Source organism: Ambystoma mexicanum, chromosome 3q, assembly GCF_040938575.1.
Source record: "Ambystoma mexicanum isolate Mex_15411 chromosome 3q, UKY_AmexF1_1, whole genome shotgun sequence".
Lineage (NCBI taxonomy): Eukaryota > Metazoa > Chordata > Amphibia > Caudata > Ambystomatidae > Ambystoma > Ambystoma mexicanum.
The window spans coordinates 1,195,550,446-1,195,572,633 of NC_090926.1; the positions used below are offsets into that span (position 1 = coordinate 1,195,550,446).

General features: G+C 42.8%; 1 protein-coding gene across 2 annotated transcripts in view; it reads left to right on the forward strand.

The window, feature by feature from the left end:
- Window positions 1-22,188, forward strand: part of LOC138447740 (complement C3-like) — a 2,843,165-nt gene that overhangs the window by 119,182 nt on the left and 2,701,795 nt on the right. For both annotated transcript variants that reach the window (XM_069604045.1, XM_069604046.1), the window contains exon 4: window positions 2,495-2,565. In XM_069604045.1, coding sequence (XP_069460146.1) covers window positions 2,495-2,565 — 71 coding nt within the window. The remainder of the gene's footprint in view (window positions 1-2,494; window positions 2,566-22,188) is intronic.

A 22,188-nucleotide genomic window follows, 5' to 3' on the forward strand; every position in this document is an offset into this window, starting at 1 on the left:
AGGCCATGTTATTTGTCGTACGCACTGGATCTGTTCCGTGCTCCATCTATTTCATGCACTGCTCTTGTCTCATGTACCTGAATCTTCTATTCTGTACTTTCCATTTATGCCGTGCACTCATACAGTCAGAGTCATCTGTCTGTATATTCATCAGTCTCTTGTATTCATTTTTCCATCCTCTTCTCTCTATTCATTTTGCCTGTTTTTGTTCATTTTGTCCATTGCGCTCATTACATCCATTTCATTAATTTAAACTTTTTACCACTTCACTGCTTTGGACTACTTTACTCGTTCTATTCTGTTTGTCCTTTTAGTTTACATTAGTGGTTATTAGTTGTCGATTTCTCACATGGATCTTGATGTTGTACTGTTATTTGTCTTATTGTTATTCAGAGTCTAGGAGTTCGTTGGATTGGAGTCATTGAGCTGCTGTAATTTCGTTCTGGTTAGATTGCGTACGGGTTGGTTTTAGGGGAAGAGCCAAGTTTTCAGTAGTTTGCGGAAGGACATTAGATCATCAGTTAGGCGGATGTGGGGTGGGAGTGTGTTCCACAGCGTGGGGGCCAAGGCTGAGAATGATGATCCGCCTAACCTGACTGAGTTTGTTTTAGGTATGACTAGGAGGCCGGCTGATATTGATTTTAGGGGGTGTGGAGGGTAATAGGGTTTTAGATTGTCTTGAAGATATTGAGGTCCGGATTTATGCAATGCTCGTGAGAAATGCATAAGGTTTTGAAAGTCACCCTTCGGGCCACTGGAAGCCATTGCAGAGTCTTAAGGACTGGGGAGATGTGGTCTCTCGGGCCAAGCGCAAGTAGCAGTTTGGCTGCGGCATTTTGGGCCCTTTGAAATGTATTCAGTTGGTAAGCATGGACTCCGAGGTAAAGGGGGTTTGCGTAGTCCAGTCTTGATATAACAATTGCTTGGACCGCGGAGAGTCTGTTGGGAAAGGAGAGATATGGAAAGATGCGCCTAAGAATTTTAAGGTGGTAGTGGCAGGACTTTGAGACGTTGTTGACTTGGCGCGAGGGTGTTAGGTCAGAGTCAAGGGTGCATCATGGGTTTTTTACTGAGTTAGAGTGAGTGAGTTCCCCATGGCGGGTGGCCAGGGTAGTGGGTGTGGAAGAAGTTTGGAGTTGCCACATACCATGATTTCAGTTTTGGAGGTATTTAACAAGAGGTGGTTTTGGGTCATCCAGAGCTCTATGTCAAGGAGGCAGGAAGCGAGGTCAGGACGGCAGTTGGGTTTTGAGTTCAGGAGTTTTAGAATTAGTTGAGTGTCATCCGCGTAGTTGTAACACAGGAGGTTGTGTGAACAAATTATTGGTGGGAGGGTGGTTAAGTAGAGATTGAACAGGAGGGCAGATAGGCACGCTCCTTGTGGGACTCCCGTGTCGACTGGTCGGGCTTGGGAGGAATAGGTGGATAGTATCGTTATTTGGGACCTATCTTTGAGGAATGAAGCTATCCATTTGAGAGCGGTTCCACGAATTGCCAGGGAGTGGAGGTGGTCAAGGAGGATTGAGTGATTGATAGTGTCAAAGGCGGCGGATAGGTCAAGTAGGATTAATGCGGTGCATCCTGCGAAGTCTGCCGTGATTTTAAGGTCATCCCAGATTGAAGTTAGAGTGGTTCCGGTTCCGTGACAGGCTCTGAAACCTGATTGTGCGGGGTCTAGGAGATTGTTGGCTTCAACAAAGGCATTTAGTTGGGAGTAGGCGGTTCGGTCAATGAGTTTGGCAAGGAATCTGGTGTTTAAGATGGGGCGGTAGTTTTTGGGTTAGAGAGGGACGAGGGAAGGTTTTTTTAATAGAGGTTTGACATGAACCGTTATGACTGCGTCGGTAAAAATACCTGAGGAAAGGGAGTCACTTATGATGGATCTTGCGTGTTCTCCTGCGCAGGTAGAGGAGAACATTTCCTTGAGGGTTGTGGCGGGGCAAGGGTCTAGCGGAGAGCCGGATGGTTTGCGGGCGGAGAGAAGTTTGAGAAATTGGTCGGGTCTTTTTAGCACTAGGGCAATTTTTAGCCCTGGTGCTTTTAATATGCCAGAATGCACTTATCGAGGTGCAATGGTATTTTAATGTGCACCAGATATTTGTGCATTGCTCTTGTAATGATTGTGTACAATGCAGCTAGGAGAGCATCTGCATTTTGCAAGCAATCCTAACTCATGACAGAACTAGGTCAAGTATTTATCGGAGCTCTGACATGAGATTGGACCATTTTCAAGTGTAAGTAAGAACAAGTCTGGGTTGATCTTGCTGAGATTTCATTCACACAGTCTAAAGAGAAAGGTCTCACCAGTGAAGTCCCTTTGACCATAAAGTGTATTTGATCCTACATCCGTTGCTCTGATTATAGATGGCATTGATAGATACACTCTGTCTATAAACAGTATAAATCAGAACACTCATGCTTATCTTGACCTTACTGGTATAACTGCATGTATATTACAATACAAATCCCATTCACAAGTATGTCTTTCTTTCAGTTTTTTACAGGATATTCACCACTGATCAGAAACTGGACCCGGCTACAAAAAGTGTTCAAGTTGAGCTCCAGGTACATCTGTTGCTTCATTGCTTTAGCATCCTTCTGGTGTTTGCCAACTATACGCTGACCACTGCATGACAATATGTGTGACCTTGAACAGAAAATGCAATTGCTCAGTGCATAATAGGGTGGTCAAATAGGGATCACTCTCTCAGACCAAACTTTCCTACCAGTCTCCGTTTATTTTCCAGTTAAGTGTTTATCTCAGCTTAGATCATTCTTAAGTATATGCGTGTTATAACTAACCCCTTTTTTGCTGTCTTCTCTCCTCCTGTTGCTAAAATCAACCTAGATCTACCCAAGAGGCTATATAGTGGCTTTGCCAGATTCTTGGATCTATTTTTTTGTTTTTTTATATTCTTCATTTATTCAACATTAAACAATTTACAAACAGACAAATCAATACAATTTACAAAGATAAACTAATGAATAATGAAAACTGAAAGACCTAGTATACATCAAGAAATGTTCTCCATATTTTCTTAAAAATGTTCAGTTTCTTCTGTCTCCTGAAAATTACCATTTCCATATCTGCAAGAGAATGCTTTTCAGAGATCCAATCAGATGACAGTGGCAAAGTTTGTGACTTCCAATTGTGAAGTATCATATTTTTACCTATTAATGCCCCTCTGAACAAGATTTTTTTTGTGACATTGTAAGATCATCCAATAAACCGTTACTTCCTAAAATCATTGTGTTAAAGTCCAGATCAATGTCAGTCTCCAGAACACAAAGGCACATGTGACAAATATCTGACCAAAATCCTCCAATTCTCTGATAATGCCAGAACATGTGTTCTAATGTACCTATATCACTCAAACATTTACAACAATCATCAGAATCAGACATTCCCCGTTTCATCATTATTTCAGAGCTCCAATAGACCCTGTTCAAAATTGTAATCTGTCTAGATCTTTCACTCAAATTCAACGAACAAAGTTTCACATTCCCACACATCTCCATCCATTCTTCCCACGTAATATCATACCCCAAACGCTGACTCCATTCTTCTCCTAGTTTCACATTCTCTTTGTATTTAGAAACAATATGTTTGTACATTTTACTCACAATTCCTCCTTCACCTGGTTCTCTGACAGCCGTCAATATTTCCATATTCACGTCCTCTTCCCACCTCACCTTACCAATGCTCTTCTTCAAACATCTGTAATCAGATTCTGAAAAATTCTCAATATTCCATTTCTCTGAAAGCCATTTTCCATTCTGCCATAAATCTCCAATCCAGCACACACCGGCCAAAATGGAGCTGTTCTTTTAACACAATTTAATGTGTTGCTCTAATCTATCAGCCTGGCAATAATTAAGACCTGCATGGTCACACACCTGTGATTGCAGACTCAAAAGAGCTGCATGCGGGGAGTTATCTTCCCTGATCCTTCAAAGCGGTTCCCTTTTTACCTTCAAACCTACTGCACAAATAGGATCTTTTACTAGAAAGTATCACTTGTATCCACAGTTGTCTTCTCAACAAACCTGAACTGTCTTTGAAGAACACTCTTTGTGCAGTCACATTTCTACCTTCCTCAATCCATTTTTGAACTTGTGTAACTTCACCTGTGGTGGTTTCTTATAGCGTCAGCTATCGGTTTTAGCATATATGCCATATTTACACATATCCTCCTTGCTTATTCTCTTAATGTACATTTCCTGCTGTATTTTATGCTCTTCCATCCAAAATTGACTTTAGCTGTTTACCCATGGACCTACTATATATTTCTACATAGCAAACACCTACCTAGAAACACTTGTTCTTACATTCCTCGTGTTCCTGTGTGAAGTGCTCTGAACCCCCAACTGCTTTGCTCATTATATACTGTCAACCTAGACATAAATAAAACATAGAAACATGGTTCCGTGTCTTTATATAGAAATATTTTATAAAGAATGAACATGTATCGAATATTTTATGACAAACGTTTTGTGGGGCTAACCCCTGTTTCCCACTCCTAAAAACCCACCATTACCCAAAAACATTTAACCCTTTACGCCACCCCTAAATATATTCTCTATAACAATTTTCATTGTAAAATATTCGATATGTGTACATTCTGTGTAAAATATTCAATATAAACACAGCATACCAGAAAACATCTGTACTATTAGCAAATAAATGTAGGCGGCTATCAACAAGAATGTGGATTAGTTATAAACATCTGTTTGTAGTACTGTTCCAATCATTGAAAACATAAAATCCTTCTGTGGCATATTTAAATATAAAAGCGTTTTTGATTTTCTGTATAACTTTGGCCTTTGACCTTTATACAACTTTTGCATTTATATAACTGCATAATGTTTTACACTAAATGTCCCTCTCATTTCTTTCAAACTTTCTGGTCACATATTTCAAGATTATGATTTTCCTTCCAAAACTGTGGGTGAATATTTTCAAGAAATGGTTAATTTCATTATTATGCAGATTTCTGGAGTTTCAATGCAAGCAGTACTGAAACAAGTTTTATTTAAAAGTGGAGGAAGTGTGGAGGAGTGGGGAATTATACAGGATTGAAGTGAAAGCGTGCTACACCATGACATCTCACTATTTAATCAGAAACAGCAACATCTGTAGGTATGCATTGTGAAATGCTGGTGTTGGCAAGGGACCACTTCAGAAGAGGAAAGTGGCCTGTGTGGCTGAAAGCCCTGCAGACTGGCATGCAGATACCCTCAAAAAAACTGATTCTAACATGAACTGAAAATGCCCAAGACTGAACTTACCACAGATACCATTTAGGTGGTAAAGGTTGCAGGAATGTGACAGGTCAAATCTCACACAAAATGATAATCTGGCTAAAACATCTCTATGAATGTTCTGAAATATAACAAACAGCTAACCACACTAACCTCGACCTCTATGCATCTCCCACCCTCATCTACCCTCTCTCTTCAGTTCCCCCAACCTCACTTTGTCACCAAATTTATCTCGCACCTCAAAACCCCTTGTGGCCCTGCCTAACTCCTCCGTGGGCTTGCCTGACCGTGTTATAGTCAGGCCTAGCTCTCCCTCCCTAACGCCCCCCAAAGGGCACAAACCACTTGTAAACTTAACTTGTAACTCCATCACTCCAGAAAGTCCCTCCTTCGCAGAGTTTTCCTGACCTTTCCCAATGAGGGGCCTCTTGTTTGTTCTAGATCAAGCATTATGGCACAGAGGACTTCTCCTTGTTCTTATTTAACATCTTCAGTACCATCTTGCTGAGGCCTATCATGTACAACTAAGTCCACTTATATGGCAGGTGCATCCCATCCTTGTCTGAACATCGTAAAAGCCCAATTTCCAGTCCTCCCCAAGAACCACAACCTCCATTTGCAAATGTTCACAAAATGTTTATGTTCCTTTTATGTCATATCCTTTTCATGGCCACCCCATTACAAGTGCCCCTCTATAATGTATGTGATAGGAATGTATACAAAAAAGTTGGTGTGGCCATTGTGTGATCAGTAATAAGTACCCTTTCATTTCTTTTATTAGGATAATGTTGGCTCTTGCAACAAACCGTTCTCCCCCAAATATACTGAGCATCAGTAGGTGTTGTCCACACATCATATTCCCACAACTGCAGATCACATTCCCTTGTTTCAACATGCATCCCACCTATTTGACAACTGAATGTCCACAGGAATGTTTGTTGCCCTGGCAATATCTGTAGAAACACATTTGGGGAGGCAGGAGGAAAACATAATATAATGCCATACATCCCTACATGCCAACATACAGGTACACTGCCCTAACTTCTTAATTATTCATGTCTCAAAACCCACTATGGCAGTCAACTTTGCTACCACAATCCCAAACAAATGTGTTTCAAACTCCTTACACACAAGCCTTCATCCCAGCTAACTCTTTCCATACCTCTAACATGTACCCTGAAATAACTGCATCCTCATCCGTGTGTATATACTGTCCGCTCTCTCACTCCCACTCTCTAGTCCACCATCTCATTCACTGAGCACTGTCCTCTCATATCGCTTAATGTACTCACTTTTTCTATTTGATCTGTCTTCCTTTCTTTAAGTATATTCTAACAATCCTCCCACCCATTATCACATGCCCCATGTCAAGCAACCCATCCAGTTCTCCTTTGAAGGAGATGTCCATTCTGAAGAGAAGTCCAAAGAGCCACACACATCTTTGCCCCAAGAAGAGGGTGAAAGAAAGGATAAGAACACAAACAAGTGGTGTGGGAGCTCCTGTTCGCATAACAAGTCCTCCAAGAGGCACCGTGTAAGAGGATTCAATTCAGCACTACAGCTAAGTTAACGCCTAGTCTATAATACTGAATGAAAACCCTTATTGATATATCTTTAGGTCCAGTTCATGCGTTCTGGATGACTACCCCTATATAACACCCCTCTCTTGGAATCCCCCTGACCCCACTGAGCCAAGAAGTAGTTCTGTTTTGCAAGTTAAAAAGGTTTATTTGATAATTTAAACAATAGGTATATATATCCCACTTTATAATAAATTAATAATTGAATATCACCCTTAATCTGATATGATAAAGATTAACAATGGAGAATCTGGCACTAGCACACTTCTTTATAATCACTAATGAGTTGACAGGAAATGGATAAGATAGCACACTGGTAAATAGGAACAAAAGTATAATGTGGTAGAGGATGCTTTATGTAAGCCCAGGTGGATGCAATATTCAATGAATGCAGTACAGAAAATACTCAATATGATTTCAACCAAACAATGTAATCACTTTTCTCTGGCTATTCACTCCCCCCTCTTTATGCAATGCAAGGAAATGGGAGGAAAGCACACAGTTCTCAGAAATGCAATCAATGTAATCAGTTCAATCCAGCAAGCTTAGACAACAGAAAACAGATAGGAGTTTTGAAATCACAGGCCCAAATTGCTTTGATATGTGCTGGCAATGAATGAGAAATATGCTGGAAACGCTTTTAATTCCCTTTTAGAGGTTCAGGGTAAGTGGTATCTAGTTAATATTAGTCCAGGCTCACACTAGCAATGATGCAGGGATAGTTAACAGGTTAAACGAATTTCTGGCAAATGGAAAGCCAGCAGCAGCAGTTTTTTTACATGTGAAGAAATTGCAAATCGCGGTAAAATTCGCGGATGCGTGTTCCGCGATTGCGGTAAAACTATAAGGGGTAGGAATGCGGTTCTTGGTGCGATTCAAAGCTACGATTCTAAGCTATCAGAGGAAAGTTACTGCAAGTCTCTAGCCCAAACGGTCGCGGAGATATGAGCGATTTAATAAAGGTCGGTTTTGGGTTTGCAAATTTCAAAAGCTCAAAATGACAAGTGCAGCTTGCAACTAGAAATGACAGGTGACAGCTAGGAGGCAGTTCTCCTTAGGTTAAATAGATTGAATTAGATGAATTTAAACTAAGAGATTGGTTCTACACAGTTCTGCTGGGTACTCACACTATATTCTTGAGTGAAATGGGCCTCGCCATGGATCTGGTCAGGGTTTTGGACTGGACTCTGGTCTGGTCTGGTCTGGCCTCTGCACTTCACAGTGATCTGGGTCAGCTCTCTCTGCTGGTCTGGGTCTCTCTGGGTACAGCACTGCTTTCTCTCTGGTCTGGTCTCTTAGTTCTGGATAGATTGAAGTCTCTAGTTTGGCTCTCTGGAGGTTGATGGAGGTAAAGTATGGATTTTTCCGGCAGAGCGTCCCGCTGCAGATGGATTTGGAAGGTCCTATCTGTCCTGTCTGTCTGCTTTTATGTGTTTAGAATGTGGGTGTGTTCTAGCATCACTGACCCTACCTCTCTCTCAGCTTCTAATTGGTCAAACTTCCATTTATCATTTGATTGGGGAATGAACTGTGAGTCAGCGTGATGTCATTTTACAGCCTGCAGAAAGTCCACTCCTCCTGTCAACTTACACACAAATCTAGATTTGAAACAAATACATATTTGCAGAGGTACATATTGTTTTAAAATCATATGCACCCATCATGCATTACAGGAGGTATCCCCTGTTCAAACTCTGCTCTTCCTGGGAGCTTGCATTCAGAAATGGCACATATTTCACTTTTTAACTGATTTTTCAATTTCTGACATTGACCCAACTTTACATACATGTGCGCAGGGAGTAGGGACATTAACTGATGAAGTTTCAGATTTTTAACATGCATACATTTAGAGTAATATCCACTTTTCCGCTAAAACCCCCCTGAACACGCCACCGGGTCGAAAAACCTCTTAAAATGTGGGCAGAAAAATCACAAGAATTATGGTGTCCTTTATAAAATTTTCACATGTCCGCTCTATGAGTTATTCATCTTTTTAAAGTTATGTTCTGGCTCCAAAGGGGTGTGGTTTCCCAGGTCACATGGTATAGAAACCAGTCTTTCCAGTTTCTGCCAAGCCAGCTTGCTCTCACAGGCAGTGCTCCTCCCAGCTCCTGCCAAGAGGAAGCTACAATTTACGACTGCGGTAATAAAAACCTTTGCCTGAGTGAAGAGGGCTTTGTTCACTCTCCTACAGAGCACAGATAATTCAATTATCAGATAGATGGCATATCCTTAGTGTGGGCAGCAAAAGGAAGGTTGGCCTGGGAACACAGCTGTGACTCAAGTTTCCCTTCTGATGGGGGTAGTTGCCAGGCAGAATTCAGTTCCTTAAGCCAGGTTTCAGATAAAATGTCACTTTTTGTTCCCCAGTTCCTGCATTCAAATAAAACTAAACATTTTCACATATGCAGCTAGAAGGCTGATTCTAAGTTTAAAACTATGACATTTAAACAATTGCAACCTATGTGATACTCAAAAGTAGGTCACTCAGTCAATTTAAACATTTTCGATTTTAGTGTCTTTAAATCCAGTGCAACTTAAACTGCTGACTCCATAGCAGTTTTGTTATAAGCATTGTTTTGGGCTCTTCATTTCCCAGATTTTGTAGGCACACAACACTCCATTCTGCCAAATGTCTGCTGGTGTTCAGTAAATATTTTGCACATATTGCAATGTTTGAAATAGGCACTTTGGCTTGCCTTCAGAGAAACACAGGGTGGTTTTAAACTGCCGGCTTTTGGATAGTGGTGAGCACTGGTACTGCACCCATTTTTGGGATTTAAGAAAATGAATTCCCCACAATTCTAGGTTGCATTTGGCAATCAGCATTGCCTTTCCCAATGGTTTCAGACTACTGTGCGGGTAGTCCAATGGTGGTTTTAGGCAGTTTCCTTCTGTGCCCATAACATCGGCAAAAATGGGTGGCAGCCTATTCTTCCTGCATTTCCCTGTGCATTTTCTGGGAAGCTCTGGCCATCATGATGTTTTCATGTCAGTACTGCACAGTTTTGAGGTAGGGCTCGGATGCATGGGTAAATACATCCCACAACCGTCACCACCCCGCTCCATGGAGTTGGCTTCGACTCAGAGTAATCACCACCTACTCAGGTAAAAGTCCCATGCCCCACCAGACATTGTACTTCAGAGCAGTGGGAGGATTTTCTGCAAAAAAAGCATTCAACAATTTTGTAAAGGCCCAGGCACCACTGGCTTCAGCCTCAGTGCCCATGGGCAGCAATGGTAACTGTGCCTTATTAGGCTGGCAGAGGCACCTCATCAGACTGTCACTGTACCTCCATGGGCTCAGTCGAGGCCTCGGACATGGTGACAGCTTCCAACCCACACCACACGTCATGACCTTCTGACATGGTAGCCCAATGCTGAGCATTTGAACACCAGCTTCAACACCTGCCACTTTGAACAGATGCAGAAGAGCCTAACATTTGCTCCAGCGTAAAAATGTGGGTTACTCTTCAATGAGAAGTATGACCCCCATTCCTTTTAAGCTTCAGTCCCTGGGGAAGGTAATGTGGCAGACTTCCCTGAAGAACTTTATGGGCATCTTGAATGGTTGGCCAGCCTAGCTATCAACCTCTGGATTTCCAGCACCTGGATGCCACTCCTGAACTTCGTGTCACTCAGGACTCGGCTAACATATTCTTCCAATAAAGTGGCTGGGGTTACAGCTCTCTTGGTTTCCAAAGTACAAAAGACCATACCAATATATTGGAGCAGGTCCCACCTAAGAATACCCTCCTCCTCTTTAATTCAAGGATTGAATTTTACTTTTACTTTACTTGATTTATAATGCGCATCCATAAACCTGTGGCCGTGAGGGGGCAGACAGGACAAACACACACAAATAACATGTGGAATCCCAGAAGTGTAGGATTAGTTATGCCGCAGGGAGAAAGGAGAGAATTGCAAATTATCGGAACAACCAGGTCTTGAGCTCCTTCTTAAACAGACTCAAAGAAGAAGATCCTCTCAGAGCGGCAGTTAAAGAGTTCCATAAAATGGGAGCTACGCAAGAAAACGCTGCTCCCTGGAACTTCTTGTTTTGCATTTTGGTAAAAATAAATAGTTTTGGTTACAGGATCTCAGACTCCTGTAATTAGGTTTGTCCCTAAAATGATCTTGGAGATAAGACGGCATGGTACCCAATCGACCCTTGAATGTGATTACCAGTAGCCTGAAGGTAATTCGTGCTTCCATAGGAAGCCAGTGGAGAGCAAGCCTAGCCTCCGTTACATGGGAACGTGAGGCCAGACCAGTGACGACTCTAACTGGGCCATTTTGGACCACTTGGAGTCTATTGACCGTTGCTTTACTAGCTCCTGCCAGGAGACTGCAACGATAGTCAATTTTGGCCCCTATTATTGCCTGCGCAATGGCTTCCGCATTGTCTTGGGAGATGTATGGTCTAAGATGGGCTAAAAGTTTAATGTAATAAATTGCTGATGAGACGCACTTCCCACATATGATTTCATGTTCAACACCTGGTCAAGAATGACTCCCAGGATTTTGACCTTGGGAAGCGGAGAAATATCTATGTCTCCTAACTGAAAGTGCTTATAAACCGGGTCTAGCTTGGCAAGTGAACCTAAGGATCCCACTAAGTTCAGTTTTTCCTCGGTTGAGCGCCAGATTATTCTGCATCATCCAGAGTTCAAAAAATAGAAAATATTCTGTTCAGTTCAATTTCATCTTGAAGATGACACCCTGTGAGCGGAATAACACATTGTGTATCATCCATGTAATTAGAAAATAGGACCCTTCCTGCTCAAGCTGAGCAAAGAAGGGGGCCATAAAGATGTTATAGTTACACGGGAGCGTGCAAGCACCCTGCGGTACTCCAAAATGCACAGAGATGGGCGGAGCCATAGCGTCATCTGCACTGACCCTACTTACTCTGTTTGACAGGTTGGATAGCATCCATTGTACTGCTGCTGATGAGAAATTGACCACTTCCTTCAGACGCTCTGCCAAGATAGTATGGTCGACAAGGTCGAACGCGGCAAATTGATCTAACGAAATAAGGAGGGAAGGGAACTTTTATCCATTCTATTCAATAACTTAGATTTTAAATCTAGAAGAGAAGTTTCGGCCCCAAAACCTTGTCTGAAACCTGAATGAAGCAGGTTTAGGATAGGAAAGAGATAAAGGTGTTGAGCAATCTGTGAATAGGCTGCAGGATTTTGAGGAGGAAAGGAGTGTTGGTTATAAGCCTATAGTTTGCGAGAATATCCTGGGCCAAGCCATGTTTTATTAGCAGTGGCGTAACCCAAGCAAGTTTCAGATCATCAGGAACCATGCCGGTTATAAGAGATGAATTGATGAATTTACAAATCGACTCTAAGAGCATGGGTGGGCAAGTCTTAATGATGATGGAAGAGCAAGGATCGCCCGTGCATTTAGTGGCCTTAAGCTTGGAAATCACCATTGCTAGATCCTCCGTAGTGATTGGACTAAAGTTGAATGTTGGGATAGCCTTGTCTCTGACAAAGGCTTTACACTCCCTAATGTCCACATTACAGGCAGTCAGGGCTTTTTAAGTAGTGATGCCTTCTCGAATCCCCACCAATTTCAGAGCGATCGCATTCTGGATTTCAAGACACCACTTTGCATCTTTGACAGTTGTGGATGCCAGCGGTTAGGGTGTGGTCTCCTGCTCTTTAAGAATCTTAAACAGTTCCTTCGAATCTGAAGTTGCCTGCGAAATTCTTAAGTTGTGGTTCATCGTCTTGGCTTCCACTATGGCAGCCCTATAGTTCTTAGAGGTGCCTTTAAAGTTCATCAGCGCTGATGGTGTTGGATTAGCCTTGCAGATATAAAATAGCTTAAGAGAGGAGGCATCCATAATTTGCAATTCCGGGGAAAACCACGGTCTACTTCTTTTTTCCTCAGAGGTCCTCTTTTTAGATTTTGGTGGGGCCAAAGTATCAGCTACAAGTTCCAAAGTGGTCTTGAGGGTCCTGCCCATTACATCCGTCGCAACTACGTCTGAGAAAACTGCAAATGCAGCAAAACCGGCTCAATTCTTTCACAAGTTAAGTGCTTCACATTTCGAACCAGGACAGGGTGGACGTAATTAGGCTTAATTTTGGTGGGAAATGGTACTGTAAAAGAGAAGTGCGCAAAGGCATGATCTGACCAAGGGCGGCGGGAGACCAAAATATCATGACAGATTACATTGGAAACCGATATACAATCCAGGGTGTGACCCATTATATGGGTTGGAACATGAATGGCTTGCATCACACCCAAGTCTGTGAGTGATTGTGACAGCTCGGTGGCTATCGGGTCCTCAGCACGGCCTAGCCAATAGTTAAATTCCCCCAGAACTATATTGCGTGCATTAGGCTTTCAGAGTGGGAGCAAATAACTAGAGAGGGCTAAAATGAAGTTTTCTGTTAGGGATGGTGGACTGTAAATAATTGATATTTACAGTGGCCATCGTTTTCATGCCCAGTTTAACATGCATAAACTCAACCCCGTCCATAAAATGGCCTTTCACTTCCCATAAAGAAAGCATGTTTTTAAGAACTAGGACAACCACTCCTCCTATACCTGCCGTTCTATCCTGTCTCAGCATATTATAACCCACTGGGATAGCTAAATGCAGAGCAGGACAGGCGGAGCTAGATCCCCATGTTTCTGTTAGGGCGCATATATCCAAGTGGTGGTGTTCTATATAATCTAAAACCTCATGTGCATGTTTAACCAAAGATCTTGTATTAAGTAACATGCATCGTAAGGTATCTACTGTAGAGAGTGGATGTCGCAGGGACTTTGATCTCCCATCGGATATCTCAGGCGGCTGGGCAATCAAAGTGGCACCTAAAAGGCTTACGATAGTGGGATCAGTTAGTTCCTCTTGAGGAATAGGGCAGTCTGCTAGATTACTGCAAGTTTCCTGCAAATAAGATATTTCAGTCGGGACAGGGGCGACTGGCGATGAAGTACTAACCCTCAGTGGGCTGGCAGCAGCTCGTAGTGGGCTTGTAAAGATGTTTCTAGCTGCATCAATAGCGGCTAAGACCTGCTGCAGGCCCATAGTTATCCGAGAATTAGAGCAATCAGCCGACACTACAGCACGTCCGGCCACGGACCGGCACACACCAGCTTATAGGTTTATAGGTAAATAGAGCTCGGAACTACAATTACCAAAGGGAGTTGTAGTTCTCTCCCGTTCCGTGTGCGTGCAGGAAGGAAATGTTTCCTGATTCAAATCGCACAACAAAGCTACCTAAAGCTGGTGGTTAACTAACTATGGAAGGAACAGATACACTAAGTGAGTAAAATTAATATAACAAAAAAAGGCATCAAAGCTAAGCACAACAACATTTTAAAAAGCAGAATAAATAGCTTGCCAGATAGCACAACAGTCACTCCCTTTATGCAATCAATGTCTGACCCTATTGTGGTTATGTGGTTAAAACCAGCCTTAGCCATGTCTGTGGACAAGTACCTGGCGAAGAAACGCCAGCCAGATTATTGCTGAGAGTCTGGTGTGTGGTTCAGGTATCCACTGTGTAGTCAAAGTCTGTTAGGTTTCCCACCTTGCCACCTACAGGGAGAGTATGAAAGATTGATACCCATCAGCACGATGTCTTTGCCTCTGCTAGCCTAGAATTTTCAGCTGTTAATTGCTCTTGAGCTCTGCCAAGCTACACCTTATAGACTGGTGAAGGAGGTGGCGGACAATGTTCCCCCTAAAATGAGGGTTGGTTTCACCGATTTGTTGAATGACAGCAAACAGATTTTGCAGACTGGCTTAGTCACTGCGTATTGCATGTCCCACTCAACGTACTCGGGCATTGCACTCAGAAGGCACTCCTTGATGTGGACATCTGGGTTTGCACCTGGTGTGTTGGTAAATGAAGAAAATCTTTTCAGCTACAAAATGGCCGTGATGCTTGAGAAAAAAGGCATCCAAAGCCACAGCCTTTGCTTCTAGTTATGGTGGTCTAGAGGCCTTCTCCATCATTCGCTTATACTTATACCTCAATTTCTCCTTGGGGTAGGGGTTTGATGCCTGCTGGCAAACAGCAGCAAATACACTACATCCTCCCAGATAGAGGCAAGGTGAACCCAGGGACAGTGTGCCTCCCTCCATGGTCCCTTCATCATCCCTGTTAGAAATATCTTCAATTTGGTCTTAGCCCGATATTTTCTTGTTAGAGCGAGACTCTACATGTTTGTTCTGAAGTGGATGAACACAGCAGGCAGGGTCTTCCAGGTAATTTTCCAAAGCCTCCTACTTTTATGTGCCGATCCATCTCAAGAACAGAAAGTATCTGAGGTTTGTTGTTGACTATGCCTGCTACTACTTTGCTGTTCTGCCTGTATGCCTATCCGTGGCCTCATGGATTTTCACCAAGCTGTTTGATGTGGTGGCTCTTCATCTTTCGAGGGAACAGATTCATTTATTTCTTTCTAATGGATTAGTTCTTCCTCCCACAGATTTCTTTTCATACTCCCAACCTACTCCCAATACAGGATTGTTGCAACTTCTTGTGGTTCTGTGGTTCCTCTATGTGCAGAGGAAAATGGCCAGACATGATGTCATGATGCACAATCAGCTTTACAGTGGCTGCTATTGAATTGTTTTCAATTGGAGGGGCATATATTTTTCCCAAATAATGCGTGAGCAATCAAGCATTTCAAGGGAGCCCGAACCAACCAAGGGGAGTTTGAGTGGGTTTAACCCCCTAGAGCATTTTAACATAATGTGATAAAATGATCCATTTTACAGCACACTTTAAAAAAAATTAGGAAAAAAGCCACAGTTTGCAATTGCTTTTGTTGGGTAACTCATGAAAAAATCCAATAGATTCAAATCACGAACAGTGCACAGGAACATTTGAATGCCTTTTATATATTAAAGGAAAAAACTTTAGTTGCAGGGACGTTAAGGTGAGCAACAAAACCCTGAAATTCAGCTAAAGCCACATGTTGCGCAGCCTATGACCACAATGATGACATCACAGATCACATGTCATCATTTGGGTTCCGAATCCCTTGACATCCAGAATGAAACCCACTGCTCACAGTTGGTGCTTCTTTTAAGTCAAAGAACACCGTTCCAGAAAAGATGAAGGACATATTTTGCACATTCTGCAAAAGAACTCTACATTGTAGTCCTTCTGATGTTCCATTTCAAAGCCTAGGAACATCAATAATAATAAACCATCCAATGCGGGTCCATGGGGATGAGGTGGATCATAACTATCAAAAAGCACACGAACATCATTCAAAAAATGAATAAAATTCATGGGGGCCATTCCTTGCTTAGACAGAGATCAGCGCCACCTGCACAACCTCCATCCACTAGTTTAACAACCTCACCAACTGCAAAATGAAGCCTCAACTTCAGCAACAAAGTCAACTACACACACTCTTCTTTTACCGACTCCCGATCTTTCCATGGTTCAAGTCAGGTGTCGACGATCCCACGAATGGGTAGTGAATAGAAGAGACCAGCCACATTTGAGGAATGTCAAACCATCTGCTACAAATCCACTACAAAGATGTGCATGATGCCTATCAAAAAGCACACAAGTACCACAAAATAGAAATGCATCTCCACAATGAGAATTCTAGAATCAAACCAGAGACTTGAAACACGTGCAGCACTCCATTTCAAGAATAATCAGAAATGCTACAGAGGATCAAAATGAAAGCTTTTCAATAACTGTCTACACATGTGCTGCTCCCATCTCCAGCAGTACCACTATGTTTTGAATATAGGTTGACCTTTCACGGAAGTTAACTGTCCAACATCTGGTGCATATCCACTGGGATGATGAGAACAATTCAGCTAAAACAAAAAAAAAAAAAAAAAATTATGAAAATAAATGTACAAAACACCATCAATTGTGCGACCTCATAGAAAACTCAAAACAGCTAAGAGTACTGCATAGCTGAAACTGCATTAAAATACAATCAAATAAACCTTCAACCTCACTAACATGAATACAAAAACGAAATGCCTACATATAAATGCCACTGATTGACAATTCTAATTTTGTAGGTCCATGTTAGTGAATGTTAAAAAATGCATTAAAAAATACTTCAATCAGAGCAGATGAAACAAATGATAATGAACACCATCTACTAGCAGTAACTACTATAACTAACGCACAAAACACTGAAAATAAACCTTAACACATCTAAATATTTAATAACACTTACTTTCACATCGCCCACACTCCTGCCACATAGCGAGAGTTTTGCAATCAAAAGGATGAAACGCTAGGAAATGGTGGCTTTTATACTTTCCAAAATGAATACCAAAACAAGAGGACTGTATACCAATACAAGTACTAAAATGGATGACACATTTTTCTCACAACCTATCACAGTAAACTACACAAAAATAAAAGTAACAATAACCAATAAAAAGCAATGAAACTGACAGAAATCTATTTTTTCCCCACCAAGCGTCTTTCATAGCCGTGGCTATTCCCTGGTTTGTATTCGCCACTACATGTACATTTTTAAGCAACCTAAAACTCTAACAAAACCGGCCCACAAAACCTAAAATAAAAGAAGAGAACACCTAAGCACATCAAATAACACACACAAATACAATTATGTGCTGTATCATCCACATAACAATATCATTATTTCACAGAAATGTTATATGTTTAGAAGCAGCTACAAATAGAACCGCGCCTAGGGTCTCAACCAATTAAATGATGAAAAGTGTTGACGTGCCTATGCACGTGCTACCTGTAGACGTGGTTATACGACAGCCCTTCAGGGATGTTTGTTAATAATTGCGGCTAATTGCTAAAAACACAAACTTAAAATTGTATTTCCACCCTCCCATACTATGAACAAGTGTCTCGAACATGCCTACCAACTCCCCTGCTCGCCCTTTGGTCCTCCTCCATCTCCCCCTAACTCTAACGCCCAACCCCTAAAACACTCTATGCACCCACCCAAAATGCTGTACAGCTGCGACTACAAACACACAACGTGCGATTTGTCCTCAAATAGCCGCGGTTACAACACAGAGCCTCGTCTACCCGTTGCTAACAACAGCGAGTGCCAGGTGGCAGCTGCATAGCCGTGGATAACCACGACAGTGCCATCAACCAATCAAAAACACAACGTCAAATACACCCTGCTCATACAAACTACTAGAATCATTTTAATGAAAACAGAGAAAGACTGCAGATATCATGGCTGGTTTGAAAACTGAGTGGCTCTTACGAGACAGTTGGCTGTTTTGGTTGTTGGCTTTTTGTGAGAAACTAAATATTAACAAGGACCTAGGATTGAGAGATTTAACAATTAAATGGTTTGGATTGCGTGGAATGCGTTGGTGCCAGATTTTTCCAAAATTGTTAAGTCTAAGAAGTAGAGGACAACCATACATCATACCAATTCATTGGGGAGGCAATGATTTAGGGAATGTACAGGGTGTGTCCCTTGAAACAAGACATGGCAAAACTAATGTAACTATTTCCTCACACCATCTTTATCTTTTCCAATTTTACTCAGAGGCAAAAATGGAGATGGACCCCGAATGTAATGGTACAATTGAGAAATCCTGAAGAAATGTTAACAACTCATTTTCAGAATTCATGGGAGACCACAACCAATTATGGATATCAAACAACAACATACAGTTGTACATGGCCAATTTAGATAGACATTATGGAGTACACCTAACCGATGAAGGAAATGCAGTATTCCTTGATAACATCAAAACAATACTGCAGATGTGCAAAAATATTACAGTGCACCCAAAACAGTCTCTTTTTAAGGACTACTTATGATATATGAATACACGAAAACAATAAAATATGCAATAAAAATATTTTTTCTGATACCTGCCGCTACAGTGCATTGACTTTTACCATAGCCGCGATACGCACAAATATTTTTCTTCATACAAGTGTCTACAGTTCATTGACTTTTATAATAGCCGCGATTACAAAACTTTGCTTGAGAAGAGAGGGACTCACTTCAGATTTAAAACTACAACAAAACTTAAAACATCATAGCACCACAACACAGCTAAAGCAGTAATGTAAGCAAGCTAAATCATGCTAAAAATAATGACAATAAAGTTAGTTCGAACATGCCATACTCTATGGTAATCACGTGAGCTGGTCAGCAGGTGAACGCTCGTGATGCGAGCGTTTTCAGTATCAGGGAGGAAACAAACACAATTTGATGTGTTTTTACAGCCTAAGGAAGCCCCTGTTTGGGCAACTTGGGCATATTTAAGTAACTTTGGGTCTCACCCTAAGTTACTAGGGGAATCCAGACGTGGACCCCTTGCTCACTATTCTTAGAGAGGCACAGATCCACCCTACTGATGAGGTCCAACCAGACCGAAACACGTGTCTGGGGTTTCTGTTGGTACTCTTGTTCAGAGGAGAATTGCCTCGCATTTCGGTGCTGGACTGCCCCAGGGCAGGACAAAGACTGATATGTTTGGGATATTTCTTCTCTGTGAAAAGATAGTGAGCTAAAGACTCTGGGTAAGTCTCTCGTAACCAGGACTAATGTCTGGCAGAGGGACTCCCAGGACCCCCCTTGTTAAATCTGCATATTTAAGTAACTTTGGGTCTCACCCTAAGTTACTAGGGGAATCCAGACGTGGACCCCTTGCTCACTATTCTTAGAGAGGCACAGATCCACCCTACTGATGAGGTCCAACCAGACCGAAACACGTGTCTGGGGTTTCTGTTGGTACTCTTGTTCAGAGGAGAATTGCCTCGCATTTCGGTGCTGGACTGCCCCAGGGCAGGACAAAGACTGATATGTTTGGGATATTTCTTCTCTGTGAAAAGATAGTGAGCTAAAGACTCTGGGTAAGTCTCTCGTAACCAGGACTAATGTCTGGCAGAGGGACTCCCAGGACCCCCCTTGTTAAATCTGCATAACTTGTGGCATTTTTTTACCCATGGGTTTTAGTGTTTTTAACACTGTTTGGTCTATGTGGATTGTGTGCTTTTGAACAATCTTGTTTGTCTGTATATATAGTTTGTGCACTATTAAAAGGAAATCAAACAGTTTACTAAGTGTGCTCAAGCTACTTTTCTATCCTTTCGCAAGGCGGTTACTATGCCATGTGTACATTGGATTACTGTGTTTTTGGACATTTGAGGTGTAGACTAACTTTCCCTTGAGTACAAGCTGCATAAATAAGGCAGAACGCTCGGGTTTTGGCTGAAGTCACATTTCTTGGGATATATATATATATATTTATAAATATATATGACAGCATTAAAAACATTTTCATTATGGCTGTGCCCATACATTTCCATGCTGGTCTAGAGTGTGGCAGGAGCCACGAGACACACAGGGAAGAGAAGCCGACGGCGCCCCTTAGCTAAGCAGACACATGGAAGGCGTGGGAAGTGAACCGGAGAGGAGAAAACCTACCCCTGCGAACCAGAGCTGCCGTGCTGTCCACAAAGCACTGCCAGACTACGGAAAAGCCTTCGAACAACTGGGAGAGATCCTGCTGCGATCGAAAGACCGGTGAAGCCTGTGATAGACCCGCGAACTGTTGGAGACAGACAGCCAAGGCCCAACAGGTATCAGGGTGGCTAGTCTGCCAGTTGGGGAGACCCAGAGAGCATGTGGGTCAGGAACAAAGTAAAGGAGAAATACTTACTGTTAAAGTGTGACAAAGAAAAAGGGCTCTGGGACCCACATCCAGGCATAACACAACAGACAGAAGGGATATGATATGATATGATGTGGCATTTATAACGCGCCTGGACACAAGTTTTTTTAGGCGTGACAAGACAAGGAGGGGGGGAAACAAGGGAGGGCAAAATAATGATCTTACTATGCCTTATGTCATTCAGATTGCACAAGTGCAGGGAAGAGGGAAGGGGAGAAGTGCCGGGGGGGAGGGGAAGGGGTAAGTGCAGTTAACTCACAAATGGAACCAGTAGGTGGCTAATAAGTGCAGAGAGAAGGGACTGTAGGGTTGCAAATACAGATCCTTAAGTGCTGGGGAGCCCAGAGGCAATGCAAGGGCAACTGGACATGCAGGAACCTGGGCCCGAGTTCAGAGGGTGACCAGATGAGCAGTGCGCAGAGCAGTCAGGTGCACCAGCAGGGGTTCTGAAAGATAGAAAGCGGAAGCAAAAAGGAAGGTCTTGATTTGCTTCCGAAACCAGTGGTGGTACTGCTCAAGTTTGAGAGATGTAGGCAGGCAGTTCCAGAGGGAGGCCCACAGCCGAGGACATAGATCTACCACCAACTCTCTGCTTGGAGAAGCGTCTGACCCTCAGAGAGTTAGAGGTGGATGAGCGTAAAGCTCGAGACGGAAGATGTTTTGGAAGAGAAGGTTGGAGGTACAGCATTCCGAGGCCCCAAAAAAGCCTTCTGAACGATGCATAGGGTCTTGAACTTGATACTTGCAGCCACTGGGAGCCATTGACGAGATTTCAGAGCTGGACAGATATGATCCCTGAGGCCAAGGACAAGTCTTGCAATCCTGTTGTGGATAGGTTGTAAAGGTTGAAGAGTAGAGGCAGGAAGATTTAGCAAGAGGCTGTTGCAACAGTCCAGCCTAGGGAGAACCAGAGCTCTGGAGACAGTGAGCTTCTGGGGGAAAGTGAGAAAAGGAAGAATACCTCTGAGATGGTGCAGCTGATAGTATGACTTCTTACAGACATCAGAGATGTGAGGAGAAAAGGAGAGGGTGGAGTCAAAGATGACACCAAGGTTCTTAGCCTTTCATGAAGGAGCAGGATAACGGCCCAGAGTGGGCGGTCAGAGAGGGAGAGGAAAGGAGGGAGCGGGTGTACCAATGAGGAGGATCTCAGTCTACTCAACGATTCAGACCTCGTTTGCAAATAACCACCTGTGCCTCAATGGAGGCAAAACCGACATCCACCTAGTTGGACCCTCAGCAGTTCTAAAAAAAACAAGCAGTCAATATACAGCATTTCACACCAATTATATCCAGATCCCGGGTCCGGGTTCCTTATATGAGGAATTACCGGGTCATTCCAACCTTGGAGGACCCGGTAATTCCTCATTCGAGGGACCCGGACCCGGTACATCCCCATTCCCATTCGAGCCCACATGGGACTCAATGGGAATGGGGAGGGAGCTAACAACGGGCCCGTTAATAACAGGCCCGTTGTTAGCTCCTTTGTCTGCTAGCGGGACCCGCTAAGGACAGCTGGTTTTACCAGGTGCCCTTTGCGGGTCCCGCGAGCAAACCTCGTAATGCGGCGGTAGGGTTTTAACAGGGCCGGCAGCTCTACCGGCCCTGTTAAACCCCTACCGCCAACCTCGTAATGACCCCCCATGTCTATCACTCATAGTGCCTTTCCAACACTTCCCCCCCACCTTA